Consider the following 18,548-nt stretch of genomic DNA (forward strand, 5'->3'; position numbering starts at 1 on the left):
GCCGTGTTCAGACACACTCACCGTGGGAACACGGCAGGACTCGGAGCTTGTCGCCTTCTTCATACTCGTCCAGACAGATGGCGCATACATCATAGCTGTCCCCTGGGTCAAAAATAAACAAGAAGTATTCACAAGACACGGGTAAAAACACGCGTTGATGCACATTATTGATTATTGATACTGACGATGTAAGGAAAATATAGAACCCCACTGATACTAACAGCGACGACTCTGACAATACATTCAGAGCAACGCATTTACACTCAAAGCGTCAAGTTGTCACCCTTGAATAAAGACAAGATTCTTAACTTTGATTTGACTGGTTTCCTATTGGCTAGCAGACGTTTATTATCCTCGCTCATCATAATCCTACAAGTTTGTGGCGGTCTAGGTGAAAAGACAACATGGATTATCTTCTCACTACTTTTAACTGAACGCATTAAAAAAGATCAGAAGAAGCATTTACAATTGTCATTCCTTATCTATAATCCATTCTTCTGAGGTCGACTGGCCGATATCTTACTTATATTTACGTTTGTCCTGGAGAGTGATAATGCTCGATGTCATCCATATAATACACTCTGCTGTTGAACTGCTAGTGTAATGCAAAGAGGCTCACATATCGGAAATACCGATAGCCACTTGATGAGCTATCATCAGCTGATGTTATCGGCTGGCTGATTAATTGCACAGTTAATTGAATAAAGGTCAACTTGAGGAGGATAAATATAAAGTTTCTAAAGACGACCATGAGGAGAGGAATGCCACAGCTTGAGGAAATAATGTGACCATGTGTCTATTTAAAAAGCACAAAAGGATTTGGTTGATTTTATGTTTCCTGAAGACTGCTGACGTCAGGTGGAGCCTTGACGACTCAGGCAAAAAAGGAACTCCAGCTGCTCAATACTTTAACTCTTCCCTTTCTTTAAAAAGTCCCATCTAACTCCCGTCCTGCAGGGAGATCTGCTGCTGAACCACGAGTGCTGCGTTTCCTCGTTTCACAGGAGGAGCAGGGACCTCTGTGCTGTAAAAGCTCAGGAATGTATCGACGCACTCCCTTTTCAAATTCCACAGCGTTCGTCTCCTTTTCCTCCTCTTCCCTGCTCGGCCTGGAGGGAGGGAGAAGTGAGCGGTGCTGTGGGCCGGTGTGTTTATGTAAGCTCTAAATGAGCATGTTTTTCCCAACGGAGCTCTCTGTGTCTGTGCCAGGGCTGCATGTGACCGTATAAGGATGGGGAGTCACACAGACCATAACCCCCCCCCCCCCCCCTCCACCCTCCTCCTTCCTTCCTTCTCTCTCTTCCCGTCAGCAACTTCAACTTGGGTTCAGCTCCCTCTTCCTCCTTACACGTCTGTTTGTTTTTTTCTCATCTAAACATCTTCTTTGAGTTCATCCCCATCTTTCCTTCTTGTCTTTCTTTAATTTGAGATAAGACCGGCAGGCTTCCATCTTTTCATTCCTCTTTCTAACAGGTCAGCGGTAGACAGCCTGAGTGAGGGAGAGCAATGATTTTGCAGGCATGCGTCCATTACACACACACACACACACACACACACACACACACACACACACACACACACACACACACACACACACACACACACACACACACACACACACACACACACACACACACACACACACACACACACACACACACACACACACACACACACACACACACACACACACACACACACACACACACACACACACACACACACACACACACACAGGCAGTAAGTGAGCTATTCTGACTCCAAACGATCATTGGCTCGTTGAACTCTGATCTGAGGAGATAAAACACAGCCGGGTATCGTTTTTGAAAAGTTCAACTCAAACTTTGGTCTTCGGTCTACCCAGTGCTACATTTTATAAGTTTGGGTTCAGCTCTTGTCCTGTTTACAAGCTGGATGATTGTTATGACTCACCAGTCAAAGTCAGATGTGTGTGTACATTTCAATAAATACTTTCATGAGCACTTCCTTATAACCGACAGAGGATCACGGCAAAAGCTGCAAAAAAAGACCCGAGTTGTTGTAAGTACTCTTTTATTTCTTTGACTTTTTAGTTATTCGAGAACGTCATGAAGAAATTCTAACAAGAGTAATTCATGGTATATGAACACAAAAAGCTTCACTGGTCTCTACTGCGACACCATTATTAAATCATCAGGTGATCATCTGAACTTCCACTGCACCATGTTGTGTGTGTTTGACAGAATTAAAAAGTGTGAGACTTTCAAATGACTCAAACAGTCCCAGGGCCGAGTGTCCAATGAGAAACATGCAGCGCAGCACTCTGCAGCAGAACATCATTCACACTCTGGTCCGCTCGTCACGGAGCACCTTCCTCCTCCCCTGCTGTGTGAAGAGCCTGCAGTGGGCTTTACCCACTCCTCATTTCTACACTTCCACTGGTGATCAACTGAAGTCATGACGTCACTGTGATCTGCATACGAGGGCTGACAAGAGTCTCGCAGGTACAGCACGAGAGCTGCTCGCTGCATGTGATCCAATAGAAAAGGGCTTTTGCAAACAAAACAAAATATTATATTTCACATTAAAAATAAAATAGATTTAACACACGCTCAGTTAGGGGGAAAATGCTAATGATATATTGTGGAATTTCTTTTGATTTTAAGTGGAGTTGAGGTTTCATGGTTAAATAGATTTTTCCAAGATAGTTGTAAAATTGTTTTGGCAGAGTGCACACCGTGCAGCTGCTGGGAATCCCTTCCCATTTATGTTTTGGGGCCAGTAGCACATCGTCGATGGCTTAGTGAGCCACTGCAGCTCCTCTTTCTCTCTCTACTTTTCATTAGTCAGCAAGCCCTGCCAGCATTCTCTGCTCTCAGAGGATCCACGCTGTCCTACTGAACTCCAGATGAGTGGTGAGTTTGCGTAGCATGCAGCCAAATGAAGAGAGGACGACAGAAAAAAACTGTGTAACCGAAAAAAAAAAACGAAAAAAAAAAAACTACAGCACCGTCCGACGCATCTAGAGCCAACCAGACGAGGGCAGCTGGCACCGAGGCCAGTGAACTGAGAGACAGAGAGGGCTCCTCTGTACTGACATCAACATGCCTCACACACCGATGGCTGAGACACTGCAGCTGCTCTCTTCAGCGCGCGCGTGTGTGTGTGTGTGTGTTCAGCTCCCCGCCTATAGCTTCGAGTCCAATTGGAAAGGGGGAGTGACTCATCATATGCAGGGAGGGATTACACTGCAGGTCAGAGGTCGATAAAAGACTCCCGCATTAATCGAATTACAACTGAAATTGAAAACAATCCCTCCTGTTTCGTCAGTGACAGCCACAGTTCACTATGTGCATGTGTGTGTATGTGGCTGTGTGTGTGGAAACACTTTGGCTTCGTATGTCTCAAACTCGCTGTAAAAAAAAAAAAAAAAGAAGCTCAGTCTCACAGCCTGAGTGGGGATGACGCAAGGCTTTGCAATGAAAGCAGGGACGTAAGTCAAGCTAATGCTGCTTGCTCTCTGACAGCTGTGGCAGCTGCTATTACATAATCCTGTACATCCAAACTGGACGTATGTCACACGCTGCTGCTCAGCCCGGCATTGTGTGCCAATTACACAGGGTAGCGTGGTTTTCATGAAGCCATTGTGCACTATTCACACAGACTCCCATTGTGTAAGCGAGCGTTCATTTCAGCCTGCTCACAGCCATTTCCAAACATGTACGTCTGGTTAGCCCGTCGCTAACTTCGACACCTTCGGCTCCATCCATAGATAAGAACTGTCAGGCAGACATTCACATCAGCAGCTGAATATCAACATCAAATACTGGATGTTTCAATAACATCATATGTTTAATCCACGCTCAACAACAGCAGAAAGAAATGTGTGTGATTAAAAAAGCCCGTCTACTGCAGCTTGTTTGACAAAGTGTCCACACAGCTGATGGATAGACGTCTGATTGTGTCCGTCTCAGCTCCTCTGCCAGAGAAGGTGGATGGCGGGCAGATCATCTCATCAGCACAATGGAGTCCTGATCAGCACAGAAGCCGAGGATGAAACAAAATCGGCTGGCTAACATCTCTGACATGACTTCAGTCGAGAAGAAAAAGACATCACACCACATTACATTTGTAAATACTGTAAAAACATTCCATGTTACCTCATAAGAACGCTAGCCAATCTTTCTTTTACCTGTGGCTGCAAAAATAGGTAACAAAGAAGGGAAAAAAGTGAGTGATCATTTTACTACTGACCCACTAAAAGCTCTGTGAAATCTGACCATCCGGAAAGTTGGGATTGCAGCTTTAAAAGCAACACAACCGCAGCATCACAGCGTGCATGTTCATGATGGCTGCTTCTGTTTAAAGCCCCCAGAGTCAAAGCTCAGCATTATCTGCTGCAGTGGAGGCCAAGGGCGCCATTAGGCATCTTTCCCACTCCACGCACGCACGCACACACGCACGCACGCACGCACGCACGCACGCACGCACGCACGCACACACACACGCACGCACACAAGTTCAGGCATGCTGCCAAAAAAGTTGAGGATGAGAACTGGAGCAGCACTGAAAATTGAGCGTCATGGTGACTTGTGTGTCACTGAGCTATTGGGAAAAAATGCTAACGCTGAAGAATCCTTGTGAGTCACAACATGAGGCTTGACGACAAGAAAATTGGAATTTTATACACAAGGCCACAGGGGGTCTTAAACGCCTCACTGAGGTCCTCTCTTTCCCTTCATTATAATTTCACAAGTCTGTATTTCAAAGAGTCGTGAAATCATTTAATAAAACATTTTTCTCTGATTAAACTTTGCACATTGTGCAACATGTTTGGATTCATGCTGTCATATTACATCTTTTTTTTTTATCAACCCATACTTCTTTGTTGACAAAACTTGTGAACTACATTACCCAGAGTGCATAGTTGCTTACGTTAAGAGTCCAGTGAATTACTATAACAGTAGATAAAATAGCTCTTGGCAGCTAACTTTAAGCGAAAGTGAACAGCAAGTTAAAGTGATCCTGTTCGCTCATTTATGTCGAACAATGAAATCTTTTGAAACTGCAGAGGTGGCCAATGGGTGGATGTCATGAAACTGTTGGTTTAAGGCAGGGCTGTTAATTTTCAAAAAGTAGATTTTGAAAGTAGTAGCCATCATCAGTGCTGTGTGATTGGTTCAGCAGATCGATAGAAGGCATTAGTCCAAATTTCTAAATGCTTACAACTTCTTCAGATGAAAGATTTTTTTGTTGTTCCTTTTAGTTCGAGATTTTTTAAAACAAACGGGAGGTCCAAAACACGAGTTGCAGTGTCAACTTCAAACTAGATCCTTTAGTTGGCTTTTAAAGACTTTAAAACCAGGATAATGGATCGTTTGACCACTGTACGCACAGCTTATGATCTGTTGATGTAATATTTGTTTTTTTCTCTGTCTGAAACTTTGATGCAACTCTTGAAAAAGAAAACATTTTCCAGGTAAAATAAAGGTCAACTAAATAAAGAGAAATGAGATGCGGTGCTTCCGAAGAGCACTGCTACACATGTAAATGATGTAACATAAGTTCACACACTCCCATTGGTTAAACAATGAAAGTTCCCATTGTCGAGTTCTTACTCTCATCTGGTGTGAACAAACAACAAACCCCATTGGCTCACAGAGACTCCATCCCACTGCACCAATGCCACCCTATTCATGCCCCCCTCCCCAAATCTGACGTGCCAGCCATGCGCAGGAGTGCAGGGCTTAAAAGGTGATTAGGTAGAGATTTGGTGTCCCCTTCCTGTGTCGCTTAACACTCTGACTCAGCTAACAGGATCACAGACGCCGCACAGGAGGTCGTTTCCTGGACATCTGAACTGCCTGCAGCGAGCCAAGGACAAAAAGAGCAGTGCCTGGTGGAAACCCTGAGTCAGAGTGGGCACTGCATGCATGCACACACACAGTCATGCTAACCGCAGAGCCTGACGTGACAAAGGCAGCTATCTGAGCAACACACACCGCTTTGGGTTCCTGGGTTGCACGTGCATCAGTTACAGCCAGGCAGGGAGGAGCTGCTCCACTCATAACCCCCCTTCAATTAGCAGCTTTACAAGGGGGCTACTTATTATGCACCACCCGTAGTTTGTAAATCTCTCCTGGTGTTCCCTCACACAGCTGATTGTAGTCAGACGGGGGCTTTCCAGTCTGTGAGACACAGCTGCTGGAGGAAACACAGACGACATGAAAAATCCTCCAAACACACGGACAGACAGAACATGCTCAACCTCAGCACAAAGACGCCTCAGCAAACTGAACTAAAAGGGGGTATGGACTTTAGTAACAAATCTGAAAGAGAAGCTTTCCACAAAGCTTTTCTGAATTAAAAAAAAAAAAAAAAAAAAAGTACTTGAACATTATTTCCCAGATTAAAAAAAAACTTTCCTCAACTTTCCTCACTTCAGGCCTCTGGCATGACCGAAACTACATTCCTACCCATCAGTCATGAGTCCAGTCTCAACAGAGAGGAGCTGTAATCCGCTGCGCCGGGCTTTGTGGAAAAAATGAAGTCCATATTAATCCGATTAGCTCCAAGGTGTAGAGCTCCGGGGAGGAATGATATGTCGTAAGGCACTGATGACATCACTCTCCTCAGAGCAGTCATATGAGAGAGAGCAGTAAATACCATCTCTACAGACTCTGAGGTCAAAGGTCAGAGTCAGATTATAGCCGATAAAGATGATTTTTGATTTGTTACCTGAGAAAGGCTTTAAAGTCCTGGTGATGCACAGATTATGTATCCAGGCATGTGTGTTTTTAAATGATGCACACAGAGTAAAGGCTGGTTCACACGGCAGGATTTTAAAATTGTCGGCAGATTTCCCAAACTTTAGAGACCACACACATGGTGATAAATAATCTGAGGTTTTACAGTGTTGGTCGTACAGTGTGTGGTGTGCGGCCACACGGCAACATCAACACACCACACACAAACTGATTTAACTCACGAACGTCCCCCGATCAGACTGGAAATCTCGCAAAACCTCTCGAGATCAAATGTGATTCCAGAGTCAACAAATGGACAAAGAGGACGTAACAGGGATCGTTTGTGCTGTTTTTATCTGAAAAAACACGTTTTAAAAGAGGCGTCGGTCAAAGGAGCAGCGACTACGGGAGCATGAGCTGTACTTGCTACATGATGATATGGAGGTGAGTAGTTGTTTTGCTGCCGGTGTTTCCTCGCTACACGCTTTCTGATTGGCTACGCGTCACAGTCAACAGGCTCGTGCTCGTTTTCTCCTCGGAGGGGAAACACCACACATGATGAGAGATCGGGCCAAAACAATCCAACATGTTGAATATCCCCGATTTGAGATCGGAGTGGTCCCGACATTCTTCCGACCAGACGAGAGCGTTCTGAACACACCACACACGGCAGGATGATCTTATAAGATTATCTTATGATGATCGGGGCGTCCTTAAGATTATCGGAAGGAGAGAATCAGGGCCAAAATCGGCGTAATTATCCTGCCGTGTGAACCAGGCTTAAGTGTAATGGTCGACCATCAGAATATCTACCCTTACCATCCTCATTTCTACAGTCTGACCCATTAGTAGGATCTAAACCACACCTATATGTATGATTTAAATGGCACAGGGACCTCTCATGTAAATAAAATGTTGGAGACGGCTTTCATACCTTTCTTGTACTTGTGGATGGGAAGTTTCTTCAGCTGATCCTTGCGCAGGCGGCTCCTCCGGGCCCTGTGTCGATCCTGCACGAACTTAGTGATCTAGGAACGGCAAGTTTAGATCTTTCAAAATCAATGCGCAAGACACAAAGACACACCTTTCTTTACCGATAAAACCCTGTGATATGTTCCTCAGAAGAAAAAACGAGGAAATCAGGACATTTCTTGAGTCAACACTGAATGCCAGAATTTAGAGTTCCATAATTAAATCGGACTTCCTTTGGCAGGCTGAAGTCTGGTGTCTTACAAAGAAGCGTTTTTAATTCAATACATTGTATTTATGTCCTGGAAATCTATGAAGCATTTGTTAATTGTTTTGTGAACAGATTGTTTCACTTGCTCTTTTTCTAATGAGAATCACACTGAACCTACCATGAACACAACAATGAGGATGAGACAGATTCCCACGATGATGAGGAAGGGGATCAGGTAGTATTCCAGCGGCAGGCTGAAGTCTGGCATGAGAACAACATGACCCCTGTGCGAACAAGCAGAGCTACTGTCAGGTGCTGGCAAGTAATGCAAACACACTGAATGTGACCTCTGTAGAAACTTTATTTTAGGCTGCAGTTCATTACAGCCACACGTTTCAGTGTTGTTTGAGTTTGGTAACACAAAGTGACATTTCATACTGTGTATCGAGGGGCCGCGGGGATCTACTTTACGCACAGACAACCTTTACAGCAGATATGTCTCTGGAGCTCAAGACTTGTGAGAGCCAATTTGGTCAGCACTGTTAGAACTCTGTCTGGGCGTCTGCAAAAGAAGTCTCTGGATTGTATCCGACGAGCACTACAGACACATCAGCTGATTCAAAAGTGTAGAAATGGTGCTTATACGCTGTGACTGTCCGGGCTCCTCTGACAGGCTGAGGCGTTTCATTCCCACCACAGCAGCAGTGACACACATCACAAGACAAATCCTCCAGCCTGGATAAATATAAAGCTGCACACTGCAGGCATTATTCTGAAAAGTCATCAGAGGGAACTTGTGTGAAAGAGCATGGGCAGGAAGGAAGAGCTGGACAGGATTGTGTGAAAAAGCAAGTGTCGTCTTCACAGCATTACAGAGAAAAGAACTGTGAAACGCTCTTGTTGATTGGCAGGGAAATGAGATCTGTTTGGTTTGTTTTTTTGTTGGTTTTTTTCAACTTACCCCTTATCATACGTGTAGTCCACTTTCAAAGTGTTGGCAGTCAGCTCGCTCACGAACACTGAGGGAATATCTATCTGCTTCATAACATCCACTGCAAAGGAATCCAAAGAAATACAGAAATCAATGGTTCAAGTGTATTAATGCCTGAATCCAAACAACAACTTTAAAACACAATTTTTAAAACCGGTGTCAAACTGAAGCCATTGAATACTTGTTTGTGCAGCGCTGAAACACACATTCATTAAAACTATCTCGTCACTTCACAAAAACCTCGCCAACGTTCAAGGTCAAATTCTTTAAGCACACTGAACGATGCATCACTTCCTAAAGCTTACGATCATTGTTAGAGTTTTCTGAAAGTTGTAAAACTATGAACACTAATTAAATGAGTTGACCAACAGAGGATTTTTTTTTTTTTTTTTTTTTTTACTTTTTATGTATTTTCTCACATGAACAAAGAAGATGAGAACATCATGGGGACCAACAGAGGATTAATCAGAAACGTTTGCTGTTATTGCCTCGTCATCACTGAGTGATTTTAGAGTTAAACTCTCCCCCCAGATGGATCTTCTGCCGGTGTTTGGGTTTTTGGGATTGCTGGTCGGTTAAAAGTGAATCATTTAAAAAAAACACACTGTGCTTCAGTCATTTGACCAAGAAACAGATGAAGAATGTAATCTGCAGATTGGTCATATTTAAATGGTTGAAATCACTACGAGCTCCTTTGTCTCGAGTTAAAACAGGTGCGATTGCAAGTGAAAGAAAAGCTCGGACCAATCGACCTCATGGAGACGTGTTTGGTTTTATAAGCAGGGAATGTCACGCTGCTGTAGGGCATCGCTTCCTTACTCAAGATCATCTGGAGACTTAAAAAAAATAATGCCCCTAAATGATAAAAGGACCCAGCTTCTCCTCAGGCTCGGGGGTTTGAAGAGATAAACAGAAGCACATCCACTGTCAATGGAGACACGCACGCAGGCCAACTGTGTGAGATGCTAAATGCTAATGATGATGCGCAGAGAGGAGGATGAGGAGGAGGTGGAGGAGGAGGAGGAGGAGGTAACTCACGGTCATTGGAGCCCATGCTGATTAAGTCATCAGAGTCCACATTGTGGACAATGGCCGCCTTGTAGCCGGCTTTCTGCGCGTTGAGGACCTGTGAGAAGACGAAGTGATCATCACATGGATCAAACTCCTGCTGTTCATTGATAATCCAACATCAGAAAGCAGTTGTATTTAGGAACAAGAACCCTTTATTTATTCAATTTGATGACTAAGATCAGCATTAAAGTGTCCCTTAACGTTCTAGATGATCGTCGCTGATATGAGCCATTTCAAGATCTATAAACATGCGAGCCCAAAAAGGACAAAACATTGGACATTTTCCACACAGAAAGGAAAACTGTGGCTTCACAGTAGCATTCAACCATGTTCGTCTTGTTTACCGAATGGTGTTAGCAAGATTGAAGATGTTTAATTTTAAAGGGCCAGACGAGACTCAGCTGCGACTGAAGATCCGAAAAAGGAAGGATTTGATCATATGAGGAGAAGAGGGAGGTTCAAAGACACTCAACTCAAGTTACAGAGTGGGCTCAAGGTTAGAAAAGAAAAGGATACAGATCCTGAAAGTCTGCACATTGATTATACTGAATTTATTTTAAAAAAATCCCATTTTGACCCTCATAGCTTTATATAGCTTATTTCATATCACACAGGTCACACTTGTTGGTCCCCAAAAGGCCATCTGCTCTGGGAAAGATCGACTGTGTCCAGACCTGTACGTGCGACAAGCTGTGACCATCTGCACTGAATATAATACTGAAATACTTTATAGTGAGAAAGCTCAATTCACTGGTTCCCAACCTTTTCTTTTTTTAGCCTGTGACCCCACTTTGACTTCACAAAACTCTGACGACCCCCAGACATCCAAAACACAAAGCTTTGTGCTCAGATTAATTTGTTTTCAGTCATGTCGTCGTTTATCTACTGTGTTGCAAGTAAACATTCATTGTAAACCACACTTAGGCTTTTTCATGTAGATTATTGTGGCGGGAGGAAGAAAGACTCGTGTGACCTGCTGGCTGCATTTGTGTGACTGTTATCTTCAAAAAAGGTCTCCAATGTTTCTATTTCTACCCGTCGCGTCAACACCATGATGTTCAAACACACAAAATCCAGAAGTCAGTCTCTGGCTGAGCTAAATGATTGTGTATAAAAATGCTGAAAGTCAAACGTCTGTGGTTCAAAGAAGTGTTCTCCCTGCACAAACAGAAACATGGAAGAAATGTTACATAACAGAATGGTTTGCAAATCCATTTTGCAGGGAGCTTGTGTTGTAAATATAACTGCAAAAACGTAAATGTACAGAGGAAGAACGCACAGAACTGAACTGCAGTCAGCAGCAGTTATTCAAGACTATTTTCACTGCCTTTTGAATTGTCAGCAAGTTGTACTTTTGAGAGAAAAAAAGAAAAATGTTTTGCTTAAGACTAAAAAAGGATATCAACAGGGGGTCTTTCCAGCAGCAGGAGGCTGTGTGTGCTGCACTACAGACGTGGTGGAAACTGATGTAATGATGAGGACAGTCCGTCTGCGAGGCTGTCTTTGTGTTTGTGTCAGAGTATAGAGGCTACAGCATCCTGCGTAGGCATTGTTGTGGTCTATTGCTCACTGCAGATGTGGTGGAGGAAAAAGGATGTGACAATACAATCCTGAAATGAATCATTTTGTGTTGCTTCACAGACAAAGATAGACTTTGCTGCCTTTGAATCATTTTGCAGAAAGATCAAGTAAATGTCAATCTAACAGCTTCACGAAGATGATGGGAGTGTAGACGGATTTTTTTCTAAAGAAACAACAATTTGACAGGTCGCATCTCTAACTTCCTTGGTTGTTTCTTCAAGGTCCAATATGACACTGAAAAAGACACTGAATTAATTAATGAAGGAAACATGCTACAGTATGTTATAGTGCTGGATTATGTCCTTCTTTGAAGTTTTTGATTCTGGTCCTGAATTTCCCCATTGGGGATAAATAAAGTAATATCTAAAAGCTCTTTTTTTGTTTTGAACAAAGAAGGCAGGTGTTTGGTTTTTTTCTCTGCTACTCCACATGGCCGTTTTGGACTCACCTCGATTTGCCAGGCATGAAACCAGTCATCATCGAGTGTTGCAGCCCTGAAAGCGGGCTAGCGAAGTGGTTCAGAGAGAACCTTTAAAGCCTCTGTATTTTTCTATTGAGCTCCATGAGCAGAAATGTGATAAAACTACAATATATATTGCGATTGCTTTTTAGAACGAAAGGTCAGAACCGCAAAAAGGTTTCAAGGCCGATGCAGAGCGGGCTAAACACTGAAGCTTCATTATCTGCGACATGGCAATCCACGTACCGCTGACTCAAGGGAGGAGGGACCGGGTAGACAGATCTCTCCAATGCTTCAAGTTTGGGGTGCAGTAGACATTTTGAATGTTACATATCAGAGCTGAATAGTAATCTTTTAAACACACAGATGTGGACAGTATTTCAAGTGTACATCCACTGGTTTGATTCACCAGGTTTAAAGGGGCCTTTCTGTGTGGTGTTTTGCATACTGTCACTGAGCATGCCTCCTCTGGCTTCAGTCCAGCTCGTCAGTCTTTCACCCACCAATACATTTTACATCCAACTGGTATGAGAGCAGTACTCTGAATGGGTTATCATATCCTCAAAGTGGAGCTATTGTAACTGGAAATCTGTAAGAAAAGAAATGCTATCCTAACATCTCTACTGAAAACCATTTAACCAGCACAGATAAGGCTGATCATTTTCATTTTAACCTCTGTACCCAGAGCCACTGGGGAAATGCTGATGTTAATTATTACTCAGAGCATATGCAAAACCCCCCCTGTGGTAAATTAACAGCGCCCTAAAGCAAAACATTCAAAATAGGACCTTGGTGTGACGAGGCTTCTTCATAAGAGCATTGTATTTTGATGATCCACGTAGATGTATGTGTGTGTGTGTGTGTGTGTGTGTGTGTGTGTGTGTGTGTGTGTGTGCGTGTGCGTGTTTGTGTGTGGACACTAATTCAGAACAGCACTGTCTATTGTCTGACCCCTGTCAGTGTAATTTTATGCGCAGGCATAAGTGCAGCAGCGTGTATGGCAGCAGAAGCATTGTGATCCCATGTGTTTGCTTGTGAGGGTGTATTGTGTGGAGGTATCAATGGCTTCTGTGTGCATCTACAGGGCAGGCTATCTGGGGAAGTGACACACACAAAATACTGTGTCTGGGTATGGGTGTGCGTTTCTTGAGAAACAGAGGGAAGGAAGATTTCTGTATTGCCCGACGAGGAATCAAACTCAATTACACAAAAAGGGCATGAACGATACCGCTAACAGGGGAGTGGATAAGATGATAACAGGCCAGATCAATGATTCTGAAGGTATTTTCTGTGTTCTTCTTCTTTTTTTTTCTTCTCAACATTCAACTTGATCAGATTTGGGGAAGTCTGAACAAAGCCGCAGACTCATCTAGTTTACGACATGAGTCACTACTGTACATTAATCCAAAGTGCTGCTTGGTCAAAGCCAACTTTTACAGTGTTGCACTTAGAATTAAAAAAAAAACTGCAAAGTCTGACGTGTGCTTTGTGTGTGTACTGGGTTTTGTATCCCACTAGTCATGAAAATGAAAAATAAATAAATAACAGTGACCACTAGGCACAACAAAGATTTTGGAAAGTTGAGTCTGTGGCTCATCCTGGTGAATTGTCCAGTAAGACTCAGCATTTGGAGTTGATGCTTTACTCCCCAAATTCGGCATGAGAATTAGAATAATGCAAATGCAGGTACTGCTTTGAACAAATCTCAGCAGGCTGACAGATGTAGAGTTTCATTTAGTTTATTTTAGTGTCTCTTCAGGGGGGTTTTAAGAGGTACTTTCCGTCTCTGAAGGCTGTCTAGATGCCAGCGTGTGGTGCAGCTTGTCTGCCTGAGATCAGCGGAGGAATTCAACCTCTGCTGCTGGCTCACCCTTGTGTTTGCATGGGCTAAGATAAGGACATTCAATGCATTCCTGAAGGGATGAGGAGAGGGAGAAAAATGCTAAAAAAAAAAAAAAAGAAAAAAAAAAAAAAGAGAGAGAGATGGAAAGGCAGTAAAAGCAGAGGCTGAAAAGGTAGTAGGAGTAGAATGCATGTATAAGCCTTCAAACACAATAAGACACTTCAGACTTTCTACCATCTGCAGACCGTCATGCTGAGCTGTAGCAACCGTCGTCCATGTGAACAGCCTTCATAAAAGCAGTTAATTGCAGTTATCCCAGAGGGGATACACATGAAAGTCCTGCACACTGATTTAGGTAGCCTGCCGCGAAGCCGCTTTTTGCACGGCCTATTTTAAAAAAACACGGCCTTGAAATTTTTGCACGGCTTGACCTAGGCCGTGCAAAAATCTACATTTAATAGACGTGCTTACTACACGGGTTTCTGTACGGTGCCACCCGTGCCCTATTTGGTAGGCGGAATGTCAGGATAACGATAGCCGCTATGTAAATAGCGTCAGATGGTAGCAGCTAACCGCTAACAGCTATCCGCTAACTAATAAATCCAACAAAAGAGAAAAACGCTACATAAACAAAACCAACGCTGGAAACATCCAGCAGTTCATCCACTTTGTCATTGGCATGTGACTGTTTATTACAAGAACTCAATCCAGCTTTGTTTCAGAGAAGGCTGTGTGCGGCGAGGAGAAATACACACGTAAACAATCAGCTGTGTGTTACAGTCAATGGTTTAAACACAGTGGAGTTTTGTTTACCAACGTAACACAGAAAGTGACGACTCTTTCAACCAATCAACGGACTGCAGGGTTTAGCTCCAGATGATTGACTTATCAAGGTCTAGGGATCTATTATTACTGGATGACACATGTAATATTATGAATTTATGTGTTTGTTGTTTGTTTTTTAAAGAAAGTGCAGATAGAAGCAGTGGGCCAACAAAGGGGTTAGACAACATGAACCAAGTGAGTTGCAGTCAAATGATGAAGGGGTGTGTCAGGGTAGGGGCTGTACAGTAAATCAACATTATGAAGCTTGGGAAAACTAAAATGTGAAAACTAAAACGTGTAACAATGCATCTTATTGAACAGAATGCACCATTTAGAGACTTATTCAGTTTTCTTCAAAACTAGTGTGTTAGGGAGCACATAACCGCCGCGCCGCCGTTAGTGACACTGAAAAAAATTTGCACCCCCTGTATTTTTTTTTGCACCCCCTGTTTTCCCATTTCTGCCTAAATCACTGGTCCTGCATCATATCTCACTGCACACACCCAGCTTGATTATGATGGCGTTGCGAACACACTGCAGCTGTCCTTTACACCCAAGCTACACAGGGAAATGACTGGCTAAGTGCTTTCCTCAAGGACATCTTGACCTCGTGATTTGGTCCCAGATACCACTTCTGTTTTCTGTGTTTCCAGTCATCCAAAGTAAACATTATGTTTTCCTTTTTTTTTGTACCATCAGGCCTTGGACTGAGAATAAAGTGGGATGTAAATACGCTTTTTTTCCTCCTCATCATGGTACCCTGTAGAGTGCTGGCCAGATTCTAATTTGGCCTGCAGCACAGACACTGCCGGATTTATTCAACAGATCGAGCAATTACGGATTTTAAAAGGCAAATTGGTCTCTGCTTAATTCGCTGTAGTTTTCGAAGCCTTGTGAGTGAACTTAACAAGCCCCTGAAGCCTTGTGTGACCATGAATTTTATACTGACCGAGTTAAAAAAATCTTTTTTTAGGATTATGACAGTGATGGTTACTATGATTATCAATATGCCAGAAAATACCATGTGTATTTCTTTTATGCTATTGTAAACTGAACACATCATTTCACTGAGACTGGCATTACTTGTGTTATTTGCCTAAAAGGAAATCATTAGAAAACATCCCAAAGTCTTTAACTCTGGTCTGCTCTGAGTCACAACAGGAGGAGAATGAACGAGGAATTCAACCAATCCAGACAGAAGGATGTTGTTATATTTCAGGTTTGGCATGAAACGTGTGTCCTTTGGCCCTTAAAGCTGAACCCTGGTTCTGCATTAAAAAGTCACTGAGGTTGTTTAGGGCGCACTCACACGAGGCAATCCTTACCGTGCCTGAGCTGACTTCACACTCAAAGTCAACGAGTTTGACGAGTGTGAGTTTCTCCGATCCCTGCTCAAGCACGGTACGCTTCCCTCGGCACTGACGCGCTCAGATGAGACGTGCTTCGGCAACAGCACAGTTCATGCACGAGCACAAGAAGGAGTACACGATGTGGATTATCGATTCATCCCGGAGTGTTACGTCTGTAATCTGACTCAAAACAAGCCACAGTCAGTAAAGTAACTCTCACATTCTCTGTGTGACATTACGTACCAGAGGTTGTTTTTGCCTTTTATGTTGAGGCCGCTCTGCACGCTCAAGGCGAAAATCTTTCAACTTGTCGGAAAGGCGCTGATGTCACCGGCGCTGTTTTTCGAGGGAGGGGGGGGGGGGGGCGCGGGGGGGTGTTAGAATCCGTTGGACTGCATTCGTGTGGAGGAAGGTGTTGCGCACAAGAAAACGTGTTCCTTGTTGCATGTAAACTTGAAGTATGTTTGTTGTAGTTTTCCACTGCAGGTGAGTGCCCCTCTGATATTTATTATATACCAGGCCGGGCTTTGAGAGGTCACAGTTGACTGCAGGTCTGTCAACGCTGCTGCCTCTTTCACTGGACTCCAAAGAATGGCTCATAATGATGACAGCCTCTATAAAGATACACTTTCTGAAAGTAAACGAGCACATTACACAAAAAAAAAGAGTTGATAAAAAAAAGGGCATCCTATGAAGTGAAACAGCACACAGGTTATTTGTTATTCCACTCTTGCACTAGTGTCTGTGGGGCTGCTGGTGTGGACAGAGAACGCTGATAGCATCACTAATTATTGCTGCATCACCACCGTGTGTGTGTGTGTGTGTGTGTGTGTGTGTGTCAATAAGTACTGCATCTTCTCTCCTGTGTGTGTCTCTGCTGCCAACACTGCACCGTCTCCTCATGCAGCGCTGCAGCTCATCCGCGGTCCTTCCTGTCCTTCTGCTCCCCCCCCCCACCCCCTCCCCCTCCCTCCCTCCTCCACCACAGACATCTTCTCACCCCCAAAATCTCCTCCCTCCAAAAGTCCTCTCTCCTTTCTGTCCGTCCCTTTTTTCCTTCCGCTCTCCCATCTTGTGCATGTCAGGAAGCACAAATTAGCAGCATGCAGCTTGCAGTAGTCAATGGTTCAGAATTTGCATAGAGAAGATTTTACCTAAGCTTTGTATAAACGAGTCTGAGTCACACGCAGAGCCTTTCTCACACAACGCAGGTCACACGCAGGTCAAGACTCAACAAGCAAACTTTTTTTGTTTTTTTTTTCACCATAAAAGGAGTATAAAATAATCATAAATAAATGTTTGTGTGTTTGAAGCTGAACAGTCAGTTAAACCAGACGAGACGTAGACCCACTGGAGCCATTTCTCCCTCTTTTTTTCCCGTGACAAAGTACAGTATATTTGAATATACTTAGAAACATGTGACTAGCTTATTTTCAGGACATTGTTATATTAATGTTAGTTTTGCTCCTAAGTTACCTTTCAGTGAATGATACATTTCGCTTCTCCTGCCTAATTCAGCCTGTTTCCTCTCCTTCCCTTTTTCTCCTCCTCTTCCTACTCGTCCCCTTTTCTTCAGACCTGAACAAATCAAGAAGATTTTTTATTTATATTTCCTAAAATAGAGCTTCTGAGTCCTGAGGGAAAGGATACTATAAAGACGAGGAGCTCTTGATCTGATCGTTCTGCTTTTGTTTGAAGGTGTGTTAAAGTCAACTTTCACTGGTTTGCGTTTGCTAAACTGTCTCAGGCGGAGGTGAGGAGTTTTAGACAGTGGCTCCCAATCAGGTCTTCATTTCCTCTTCTCATTCACATTTCCCCCTCCCATCTTAACATCCCCTCCGCTGTATTTTCATGCTCTCTTTCCTCTGTTCCCCTCCCCTCCTCTTTTCCTCTTTATAGGTGCTCTCCTCTCGCCTTTTTCCGGCTCTCACCGACCTTCCTCTTTTTTTTCACCTCCACTCTCAGAGCCCCTCCCTCCCTCCCTTAACCCCTCTTCCCTTCTAACCTCGTCTCTAAGTTCCCCCTCCGCCCCCTCTCGTCTCTCTGCCCTCATTACCCTCCTTATATCAATCTACCAACTTCTGTTATACTTCCTCCCTCCTGCCTTCACCCCCCCCTCCCATCTTTCTCATCCTCCCCCCCTTCTCCCTCGTCCTCATCCCTTCCTTCCTGCTCAGTGTTTCAGAGGAATGCAGCACAGAGCAGCGCTGAGTTTGAGTTTCAAGGTTCAGACAGCTGATTAGATAAAGAGTTCAATAAAACTGAAAACTGCAGAGAGAGGCCGTGTACACGGTAACACTGCACAGCTGCAACTCACACACCTACAATCCCTGCTCGTTCCACATTGTTATTCATAACACTTCATCTACTGTATTCTAATTCCGTAATCTTTGTGATTGAATTTGCAAAAAAAATGTTCTACATAAATAAAAGCAGCTTCACTGAACCAAACACAAATGTCAGACCTCCGTTTTTAGGATCAGATATTCACCTATTCAAAAGTAATTGTGCTAACTCGTTACA

The 18,548-nt window shown here is 43.6% G+C and overlaps 1 protein-coding gene across 2 annotated transcripts in view; it reads right to left on the bottom strand.

Moving 5' to 3' along the window:
* Window positions 1-18,548, bottom strand: part of rnf13 (ring finger protein 13) — a 40,408-nt gene that overhangs the window by 2,723 nt on the left and 19,137 nt on the right. For both annotated transcript variants that reach the window (XM_079350312.1, XM_079350311.1), the window contains exons 5-9: window positions 9,935-10,022; window positions 8,867-8,957; window positions 8,084-8,189; window positions 7,660-7,753; window positions 22-102 (exon numbers count right to left, since the gene is read on the bottom strand). In XM_079350312.1, the coding sequence (XP_079206438.1) occupies window positions 22-102; window positions 7,660-7,753; window positions 8,084-8,189; window positions 8,867-8,957; window positions 9,935-10,022 (460 nt within the window). The remainder of the gene's footprint in view (window positions 1-21; window positions 103-7,659; window positions 7,754-8,083; window positions 8,190-8,866; window positions 8,958-9,934; window positions 10,023-18,548) is intronic.

This window comes from Symphodus melops (genome assembly GCF_947650265.1).
Source record: "Symphodus melops genome assembly, chromosome: 8".
Lineage (NCBI taxonomy): Eukaryota > Metazoa > Chordata > Actinopteri > Labriformes > Labridae > Symphodus > Symphodus melops.